This window comes from Mixophyes fleayi, chromosome 11 (assembly GCF_038048845.1).
Source record: "Mixophyes fleayi isolate aMixFle1 chromosome 11, aMixFle1.hap1, whole genome shotgun sequence".
Taxonomy (NCBI): Eukaryota; Metazoa; Chordata; class Amphibia; order Anura; family Limnodynastidae; genus Mixophyes; species Mixophyes fleayi.
Window position 1 is genome coordinate 28380217 of NC_134412.1, and position 11718 is coordinate 28391934.

The 11718-nt window shown below is 39.4% G+C and overlaps 1 protein-coding gene across 1 annotated transcript in view; it reads left to right on the forward strand.

Moving 5' to 3' along the window:
* The window catches only part of LOC142107600 (leukocyte antigen CD37-like), a 73520-nt gene extending 65387 nt beyond the window's left edge, over positions 1 to 8133 (forward strand). The window contains exon 9 of the mRNA XM_075191120.1: positions 5159 to 8133. Coding sequence (XP_075047221.1) covers positions 5159 to 5236 — 78 coding nt within the window. The 3' untranslated portion in view covers positions 5237 to 8133. The remainder of the gene's footprint in view (positions 1 to 5158) is intronic.
* Positions 8134 to 11718: the final 3585 nt, after the last annotated feature.

The window sequence follows — 11718 nt, forward strand, 5'->3', positions numbered from 1 at the left end:
TCCGACTCTAAATGAGGTCCATAGTGTATGTCCATTATAGCTGGAACTCTCCCCTATAAAGGCCCTTTAAACCTACATTGCAAGTTGATTCAATGGGCCTCCCCGGAAAATGACCCCTAACGGTTTCCTCCCACACTCCAAAAAACATACTTGTAGGTTATTTAGGTGCTATTAAAATTGACCCTAGTCTCTCCCTCTCTGTCTGTCTGTGTGTGAGTGTGTGTCTATATTAGGGAATTTAGACTGTAAGCTCCAATGGGGCAGGGACTGATGTGACTGAGTTCTCTGTACAGTGCTGCGGAATCAGTGGCGCTATATAAATAAATGATGATGATGATTGTAATGATCGTTAACTAACGGCACACAATGCAGATGTACGAGTTGTACAGACCGTCCACACATAAAGGCTCAACGGATGAACCCCTTTAATTAAGCGTTAATGACATTGTTTACGGTTAGCACAACCAGCGTGCTCGTTTTTTTAGCAAACGAAACCACTTCAGCGTGAAGTTACAGATTCATTCTATACTTTTTTCTTTTTTCTCCAAAACAATGCCCTGCGCCTCTTGTGTAAACACACCTGCTCTCTAATGTTCCTCTCTCTTTCAGGACTACACAGCCTGTTTTGTGTTCCTCTTTCTGGTTTCCTAGTGGCGCTGACCCCTTATCTCCGCACTGCATGCTGTGAACCTCAGCTGCACATGACGGCGGGTGGGACAGATATTCAGAAATGTTCTCTCTTCCACTTCTCTGTTCTGTGACCTATGCACACGCTGCCATTTCTGGGCAAATCCTAGAACACAGATGGTAAAAAGAATGTATTACGTATCTCCAGGGTCTAAACTGATAGTCATCCAATGGCAGAAACATTGGTTTGGCCCTTAAAATCTAAAATCTATTGGCTGCAACCCAATACAAGACTAAACAAAGCGAGAAATCCTTGAATAAATAGCAATGTGTGAATCATAAATCTTTGTTCCAGTTTAAACTCTTCATGACCCCCAAAATGGAAGACCATGGGCAATTGTGTTCCCTAAGCCGTGACTGTGTTATAGCAACAGTATAAATAGTATACTAATAAAATAAAGCATTGTAATGATAGTTTAAGTCAATAGATACAAAGGATAGTGTTTTCACACTATAGAAATCTTAATCTCACAGTCTCTTGCTGCAATTTAGATTATTGGGTCACCAGAGTTGGTGACCTGGAGAGAGACACTTTGTGTGACCCATTATTAGTATGTTTATCATCACCATCATCTATTTATATAGCACCACTAATTCTGTATCGCTGTACAGAGAACTCACATCAGTCCCTGCCCCATTGGGGCTTACAGTTTAAATTCCTTAACATACATACAGACCGACAGAGATTAAGGTCAATTTAATAGCAGCCTGGAAACTAGAGAAAACCCCCACAAACACGGGGAGAACACACAAACTCAACCCAGAGAAGACCATGGTCATCATCATCATCATTTATTTATATAGCGCCACTAATTCCACAGCGCTGTACAGAGAACTCATCCACATCAGTCCCTGACCCATTGGAGCTTACAGTCTAAATTTCCTAACACACACAGACAGACAGAAACACAGACTATGGTCAATTTTGATAGCAGCCAATTAACCTACCAGTATGTTTTTGAAGTGTGGGAGGAAACCCACACAAACATGGGGAGAACATACAAACTCCACACAGAAAAGGCCACGGTCAGGAATCAAACTCATGACTCCAGTGCTGTGAGGCAGAAGTGCTAACCACTAAGCCACCATGCTGTCTTACACTTGAACTGTATCTACTTTAATCCACAAGCAGTCAAGAAAATGCCTGGTAATGTCCATAAGGCACCGGAGTTATGAGATAAGTTATATGCCCCCAAAAATGACTAATGTTAACATTATTTTCTTTAAATTTGTTTTTATATCTACTATACATTATCTCTCATGTTTGATTGGCGGACTTCTGTATGTCAAATATTCCTTCCACTCTCACATGAGATCTTCTCATGAGACCTCAATTCTGAGTTGCAGTGATTACTAATAATGTTTTTATAATAACATACGATACTTTTCAAACTAACAACACATGGATTTTCTTGATTATAAATAAAACATCAAATCAGAACAGCTAAACAATCACTGAAATGCTTGCACAGCTTTATAATTGTTCACATACCCAAACTAAATGGAGACTGTCACAATCGTGTTGTATAGATGTTTGAATTGTTTGTGGTGCTCATTTTGTTTGTTTTACATGTGCCTGGAAAAAATATTTGTAGCTGACTTTTGGAATATATACAACAATTGTCGATAGTTCTTCTTTGTGTGTGTGTGTAGAGAGTTTGCCTTTACAGAAATACTTTTGAAAAATATTTTGCAATAATATTTGTAAATACAATATCCTAAGGTATTTAATATAGTGACAATCCAATGACCTGAAACTCAGAATCGAGGAAAGTAACCCACTATTAAGTATTGTTTATTATTTCCTGTGATATTTACTTGTGATATGTCCTTGTCCTACAGAGACTTTTATACGGAATATTGGCAAGGTAAAAGCAATTGTGTAAAAAATTCAATACAGTTCCTTAGCTGGTTTTAAGGGTGGTGGGACAGGCTTTGTTGAACATAACTTTGAACAAGTGCTGCAGCCAATCACGTCAAGTTTAGAGGCCGGCGGTACAGCCACCATCTAGGACCAAAATTTTGGTGTAGGTAGACTCTCGAGTGTCAGTAGGTGTGTGCAAGCACAGAGGAAGGCACATAGGTGCTTAGTCTGGTTAGTCTTTTATCTTTTATATCGCTTTTAAAATTTTAATACAGTGACACTTTAATATATCCTATATACAGCACTGAGTGGAAAGAGACATTAGCGGCATAAGCTACATGACAGTAAATTCATGTTTGTGACTACATTGCATGACAACCCTGCTTGTTACGCCAATTGTGTAACACTTGACAGGTTTTACATGTTTCAATATTTCAAATGAGGCCGCTAATAAAGAACAAGGACACAGGATTCCCTCATACCAGCTGCACACACATAAAACATACTTTATGTTCTAGTCGGACTCCCAACTCTGAAAGGTTCAGTCTCCCAATTCCCAGCCACATAATGTCATGTACAGAAGAGAGTGCACACTTTTCTTATTACATCAGCCCCGTGAACGAGGATTTCTGCCAAATGGTTTTAATAGTTAACTGATGTTGACAAAACCCGAGATGAGATGAACACAGAGCTGGGCCAGAATGGAAAAATAGCATCACATTTAAAACAAAAGTGTGTTCCTAAACAACAATGGGCCCCATTAGGGGACATGCTGCCTGCTAGGTCTGATCAAATAAACTGATGAAGTAATTGCAAACATTCAAAACAATGGAAAGTTCTCTGATATATATATATATATATATATATATATATATATATATATATATATACAAGTTAACCCGTGCATGATACTCATGCATTCTAGTCAAATCAAGCTACTTAAGGTGTTAAAAAGGTTCTTGTCATGTATTTGGGCCATAGCCCAGGCCTCAACCACCAACCACTCCCCACTGTCACTTCTCCTTCAAGAAATATATATATATTTTTTTTAAATCTTTATAAACACTTTTAACAATTAACAAATTAAATTAACAAATTTAAAACATCTTAGTATACCAAATTTCAGCCCTTTCTGAATTTTTTTTCCACACTAAGAATTTAGTAGGTCAGTGTATAACTCCGCCCAGCAGGTGGCGCTGCAGCTTGGTTTTTTTTTTTTTTCACATACACACACACACACACACAGACAGACTAACACACGCCACTAAGCATTTATATTATAGATATATAAACTTTTCACAAGGGCAAAACCATGTTTCATTGAAGGGGGAGGTAAAGTTAATATGTGGGGGACAGAATTATAGTTGGGGTAGGGCATTCCGTAGATCAGCTATCAATTTCACTGCAAAAATAAAGCTTGATAGCTTTGTGTGCTACATAAAAAAGGAGCCAGTACTTTCCTTTCGTGCAAAATAATAAACTAATTGTTACATTGTAACATGGTTTGAACCGGAGCAAATTTAATCCTCTTTTTTGGTTTGCATATGTTTACTTGTCTTATAATGTTAGAAGTGCTTCCTCCTTCCCACTGTGCATTTTGTGATGGAAATCAGTATAAATCATGTCATCCTGAGTGTGCTGATCATTTATCCTGCTTAACCCTCTCTTTTTTATTTTTCTTGTATTTGTCTTGTATACCTCCTCCCTTTTATTACTTAGGTACTTCTTCCTATGTGTGTCAGGTTATTTAATCTTTTGCACAAAACTAAGTAAGGAATATGTATACAAATAACATTTGGCAGCAGCATAACTAAAGTATATAGGGCCTTGGTGCAAGACTGCCATAATTTGAATTATCATGTTCATTCGCTCCTTTGCATCTGTTTCCATTGTTTTTGTATACTTAAGGTTTTTATTAATATATATATAGAGTATGATCTATTACTAGATGTTTCCTATGATCCCTTTCTGCTGCCTTCTTGGCTTGCTGTCTCCTGAAATGTCATTTTTTGCATAATCAGAGCTGAGTTTTCATGAATTACCAAGACTGCTAGTAGAGGCCAGTTCCACAAGGTTATCGTCCTGTCCTGCAGGGAAGCCTTAAGTTAGTGTTGTTTAAACACAGGCTACATTATAACATCACTGAGGAGGGCTGAAGGGCAAATGAGAAGTAAATGACATACTTAGTTTGGTAGTTTTAGGGCTAGATTTACTAAACTGCGGGTTTGAAAAAGTGGAGATGTTGCCTATAGCAACCAATTAGATTCTAGCTGTCGTCTACTTTAACTTTCCGTAGACATTGCCACCAGCAATAATTGATGCTCTTCAGTGAGGGCCTGCCCTTGGTTTGTTTTGTAGTGATGACTTTGTTAGTGGTACCTACAACAGGCTCGGGCAAACCGTGGCTTTTCCGGTACCCTGGGTTTTGTCGTTACACATGACCAGGAGAACCACATGGTGCCTACCTCTGTATTACAGTATACAGTACGCTTTCTCTGCAAATGTAGGTGTGAGCTCTGACTGTTGCAAAATGACGGCAGTCCTAAGGGCTTGCAGAGATATTCCTTCAGCAATCTCTAACTTGTTGACCTCTTGTCTCTTTCCCAGCTCTTTGTCATGACGTTGTCGATGTGTCTGTGTAGAAATCTGGATCAAAATTACAACAAACTTGCACGCTATTCCTAGAAGACTGTTGAATTGCCTGGCGCAGTATGAGAAAGGAGGAGGACAGTAAATGAGGATCAAACCACAGCCAAGAAACTGCATGTTCCTTTTCTGCTTGTTCACAGCACCATAACCACTTCACTGTAACCTTCTCCCTACCAACGACAGCCTGCCTTTCAAATATTTGGAGTTACTGGAATTGAGACAGATCACTTGTTATCAAAACATTGTCAGCAAACTCTGCTCTCCATTTAATTACGACTTCTCCAATCAGACTAATTTTTATTTCTGGAATATTTAAACAAAGCCTTACCGTTTGCAGTATTTAGCCCCCTAGTGGTGAACTGTTAGGCAGTGTTTTTTTATTTGTACTTATCTCTATTGTCAGCTCTCCAAAACAATGGGGACACCTAGTGGTCATTATGTATATTACAGAAACTTTTAGTTTCTCTTTTTTTTTTTCCTTTCAAGGTTAAGTTCTAAGTTACTGATGACAAATGCCTACATGTTACTTCATGGAGTGTATTATTCTTGTACATAGATTTACACAAGATAAAGGCCACGTTGATTAACATAATTTCATTTTTTTCTGTGATTGGTGGCTCAGTGGGTACTGCATATGGATTTTCTTGTGAGCTAAACAAATTATGGTGGTAAAATCAAAATAAGGATTCGACATGTAAAAACCACACCAAACTCCTATCTTTTCTTTTAAGAGTAATTGTTGTGTGTTTTATATCACACTTCTATACACACAAGTCATGTGTAGGAAATGGTTTACTTGTCAAACTTGTTAGATTAACCCCTTAAGAAAATATTTAAAATATATCTTAAATTATGTATTATAGCTGTGGTCAGCAGATCAATTAAAATTGAAAAATATCAGATATATATGATATATTCCTGCATCTGGACAAATTTCCCTGTCATTAAGCATGTATTTCATGCGTGTTCTCTTCACCTGGCACACAGTGGTGGCAGCCATTTTGTGTGAACCAATGTTTGCAATTCATGCAAAGCCTGGAACGCCTTGGTTTTGAAGTGGTGCGTCTGTATGGTCCGTCCTGGACATGAAGGTTTGGGAGACTGGAACTGTGCCTAGGTGTAGAGGTCACTACTTTAAAACCACCCCTTTCATTCATATTCTCTAATGGCTTTAATGAATCATGACATTGAGGGAACATTGTCTTTATTACATGGGACACTTTTGTGTGTTTGAAGCTTTGTTTTTACATTGGTCTAAGTGCGCCTATAATTGTGCCACTCCACCGAAATGCAATTGAAAGGAGCTACACATATAGGATCAGATCTGACCTCCTCCAGCTCAGAGCTAGCGCAAAGACAATCAAATCCTTTTGTGGAGTGGATATGGCTGTGTGCCGCTTGAAGGAACACCCCGACAATGTCCCCTCTTCAGCCATTTATCTCATTTCCACAACTTCCCTTCTCTAATCCGCCAAACAAGGACCGCCGGTCTGCCTATTCCGTACCCTCACCTTGGTCAGCTCCTCACATTGGCCAGTGCAAGCCTCATCTTGCTTTCTAAATTTATGCGCTTTGTGCTTAAAAATAAAATCTCTAGCTATATAGTGTCCTGACATTAAGATAGGATAAATACTTTTTTTTTCTTTATCGATGTATGACAGTAGGTTTTCCGCCATTCCAGGTAAGTGTGTGTGTGTGAGTACATAACCGGTCGTGTAATGGTTGGTAGCCTGGAATAAAAATGTTTTTTTTTTTTACAGGTTAAGCTTCCATTGTTTATGGAAAATTTAGACCATGTTGTCACATGCTTTGGTTGTATTGTGTATGTAATTCTTACAGTATATGAAATTTCACAGATTTTGAGCTCACAATCAGATTTATTTACCACACTCTCATAAATGATATCTCTGGCTCTGACCGCTATGGGTTAGTGAGACTGAGAATATACCATTGCCTGTACAGTGAGACATTTGATTGAGTTTTCATCCAGCACTGAACTCTAAATATCTACATTTATACTGTACCATTCATTGTCCGCTGGCTTTAAAACTATACTCTGCTAACCACATTCCTACCAGGCACTTTATGAATAAGGTGATATTCATAATAATTTATGTTTTGTCTCCACTTAAGTTTCCAGAAACATCCTGGCGGGGGTTACACTTGTATTTTAAGTTTGTGTTGTGCTAAATGCCGAGACAATATGGCCTTATACAAGCCCATTTCCTAGAACAAGTAGCCAGAAACGGCCACTTCGCCGATGGCGGAGAATTATTAAAATCTGGAGGTAAGTTTACTAAACTGCGGGTTTGAAAAAGTGGGGATGTTGCCTATAGCAACCAATTGGATTCTAGTTTTCATTTATTTAGTACATTCTACAAAATGACAGCTACAATCTGATTGGTTGCTATAGGCAACATCTCCACTTTTTCAAACCCGCAGCTTGTCAAAATTACCCCCTGGAATTTGTTCAGATTTAATATTTTCCTAGCTGCAAATACAGCTGGTGACCATGATTGTTAAGTGTGCAGTTATCAACCAAACACACTAATGCCTTGGGTCTGGGGGGGTTCACCGAACAGCCAAGGGATGCTAACGAACTTCAGCTGCCAGAGTGACCTATCGTACAGTGAGTTTTAGTGCAACAGTTGTCATTCCAGTATGAAACACCCAGTTGAACCCTATAGTTATGTCTATCCTTTGGTGTCAGATCATTACAATGTGACACCAGCCTCCCGTTGTGCTGTCAAGGTGATCAGAAGGCTATTTCAGCCTTGCATTGCAGTAAACCGTACAGTTCACCAACTAAATCAACTACAGAAGTTGCACAGTTCATAAAGTTTATCTGTGTTATATTTTGATATGTCATTTTTGTATGTTTTCATTTATTAACAGTATTAGCATGGGATTTAATAAATAATTTTCCAAGTAAATGCCATTGTAACATGTATTGATTATTTATCCAGTACTTGATTCTTTTGAATTATGTTACTGTTGCCTAAAATACAATTATAAAGTTTTTATCAAAATGTAAATCACACAAATTAACATTAAAATTCAGTAAATCATTAATGTATTAATTGGTAGTGCTCAATAGTTTAGCAAGATTGCAAAATTAAAACAAGAACGTCCAGAAGGCCTTATTTTTGAGTGGTAACTCTGTAAGGTTTGTGGCTTGAACCATTGCCAAATGCCTTCTGCACAAAATGCAGGTTTCCAAACTGTTGTGGCTGCTTCTCCAAGAAGTGTTCTCCAAGAAGCTGGCCCAGACACTGGGCCAGCTTATAACGCCTACCAGAATCAGTACAAGCTTGTCTACTAAGAAGAGGGAATGTAGTCTGCCAGCTTACTCTGTGACCCTGTGTCAGGCTAAGTACTGATTACATTATACCTGACCTGCTTCACTCCTGTGTTATCTGGTCCTGCACATTTGCTTAGTAAAGCCATATTTGAAAAATGCTCCTGTCTCAGGAGTCCTGACCTGACACCTGCCCTTCACAGTTGTAAAGATGGCTATGCACGTGCAGATTATGCAGCCAATCTGGTCATTTTGTCAAACATTGCCATGTGTAGCACCCTAACTGTTCGATCTCAATGAGTAAAATCAGATTTTATTTTAGTGGGCAGCCAATAATCCCATTGTTGTGTGTGCAAAGTAACATAGTCGATGAGGTTGAAAAAAGACACCAGTCCATCAAGTTCAACCTATTTTGGATCTCCTGCGATCCCTCACTGAAATTGGTCCAGAGTAAGCAACCGCCAATCTGTTTCAATTGTGAAAATCCCCCAAGGCCTAATATTGCAGTCCTATTTTTACCCTATATCCACATCTATCCTTTATTTTAATTAACGGTCGTATCCCTGGATACACTTTTCCGCAAAAAAAATTGTCTAACCCTTTCTTAAACATATGTATTGAATCTGCCATCACAACCTTCCCTGGCAGTGAATTCCATATCTTGACTGCCCTTACTGTAAAGAATCCCTTCCTTTACTGGTGATTAGCCAACCTCTCATTTGGAAGCAGGACCTTCATCTTTTTGGTGCTGCCATTTTTAATAACAAGTGAAACACTACATCAGTCCAATTTCGCCCAACAAATCTGGTTGAACTGCACAAACAACCAGATTGCATTGTGTGTGGGGCCACTGTAGGCACTAACTGTTCACATATTTAATGTGCATAAAGGCTGATTTGAAATCCTGAAAAGATCAAATTAACTGTACTTAACTAACTATTGCCAGTGAGCTATCTGGACATTGAGAACGCTAACAATATAGATACATGTATTGTCTACAATTGTAACATTTTCTTATGTTATATAACAGTGATAAACTTCAGGGACCACATGGGAGGCTCTCAGGAGGGCCGTACATTATCCTTGATCTCAGTAATAAGTTAAAATGATTAATTTAATCAAAGAAAGAGACACCTATCTGTAATAACATGTCGGCAGGTATTTTAAACTAGTGCAACAAGCTATAACAGCCAAATCTGACAATAAAGCAGGAAGTGTTGGTGGCCGCAGGTGAAGTATCGGAGGGCCGCCTGTTGCCATCGCTGTTGTATAATATAAGCCCTGGACAGTTATAGAGTGGAAAAATAAATGTGTCAAAAGAATTACACATATGTATATTTACAAAGAGCACCCTGCTGCTTCTATAGGGCCTAGGGTAGGTGTACGGCTCACGTATACAGAATATATCTAAAGGGCACATACAAATGCAATAACCAAAGCCAAGAAGAGGTGGTCCTGTGACCAGCTAGAACCTGGAGGAGAGAAACAAGATTTTTATAAGTGTTAAAGGACATGTCCTATAAAAAAAAGAAGAGATCCCATTATCTCTAAGAAGTTTCCTCCTTTCCAAATTCCGAATTTTGGGTCCTTATCACACGGATCTGAGAATTGCCTGCTCCCAGTTTTCTTGCAGCACGCCATGTGCAATTCCTGAGGAAAGACCCATAGTTAGAAGATTTGAATGAAGCCTTTTAAACTAAATGATGCCAGTGATGGGCGTTCGGGCAATACGTTGCATGACGGCTGGGACCATGCAGTTCTCAGGCCAGAGAGGGACAACAAATGGTGTCAGATAAAGATCGCAAAAAGAGGGAAAACAGGGTTCCCACAAGATTACCTCCATCCTTGGGGCAGCAGTGCTTTTTTTTGTAGGGTATGTTCAAAGGTGGAAGTGTCCTTTAACCCAGTGGCGGAAGTACCATCTCTGCAGGGAGCGTGGTGGCTTTGAGATCAGGAGGTGAGGGGGGCCAACAATGCTGGACCATCAGCTGCTGAGACCCCCTTACTCCGGGGGTTGGAGCATGAGCAGTGAAGCGCTGTTTGGTCTGTCCATTCCAGAACAAAAATTCCAAATGGGTCTTCCCTGGTTATGTGCTCACAAGGGCAAGGCGTGGGCCCCTGGAGGAAGGAGCAGCTTTACAGATCTCTCCCACCCTCCAAACATTGCTGGGGAGCCCAGCAACTTAAACAAACACTTAATCAAGACATTATGAGCCATCTTGGGGTAAAGAAAAATATTCAATGAAAACTATAACCTTACACCTCATTTTGTTAAGGCCATGTATGCACCAGTATTTTTATATCAATCTCCGTTTTTTTGACAGGAGAACACATAAGAAATGGCTACTCACATAGGGATCACTTATCTGTATGGAGAGATGGATAAATGGAGCTCACAGGCTCTTTACAGAAACAGAAGTGGGGGAAATATCTTTCTGCCTGATATAAAGGATGAATAAATTAAAATGATCTTCTGGTGGGAAAAAACTTTAACTAATAACCGCTTTAAATTAGAGATGCTCACTGACCCCCGTGAAGTGGTTTTGGTTTTGTATCTGGATTAGCTTCGTGTTTTGGTTTTGGTTTTGGCAAAACCGCCCTCGTGCGTTTTGGTTTTGGTTTTGTATTTTTTAGAAAAAATCCTAAAATATGCTAAAATCACATAATTTTGCTCTTTTTTTGTTCTTACATTCTCATTAACCTCAATAACACTAATTGCAAGTCATTTGCAGTCAATTTTGACCACCTCACAGGTCACATTATTATTTTCATACACTTTCGGACAAATACTGCAGCGACCTGGCTGGATGGTAAGCGACAGAGCAATGACACAAACACACGGTAGTTCCTAGCACATCTAGGACACATTGGCACACAGCAGTGGCAGAAATGAAAAATGGGGGTCTGCCCTCCCTCCCACCCCCCGTGATGTTGGATTTTAAAAAGGAATCCAAAACTTGCGAGATCTGACAACGCAGCGATGACGTTTTGCCTCGTTTTCGATTCTGAGGGTGCGCAACAGTACCGAGCCGGCTTGCGAGCCCACTCGGATCCCGTAAGTTCAGGTGTGTTCGGTTCTCGAGGAACCGAGCCTGAGCATCTCTACTTTAAATCATCGTTATTCCTTTTATCTTATGTATGATAAAGACGATGATGGGACATATAAATGATTGAAAAAAGGATCAATAATGTTCCTCACTCAGCAGTATAGGCAATGAAC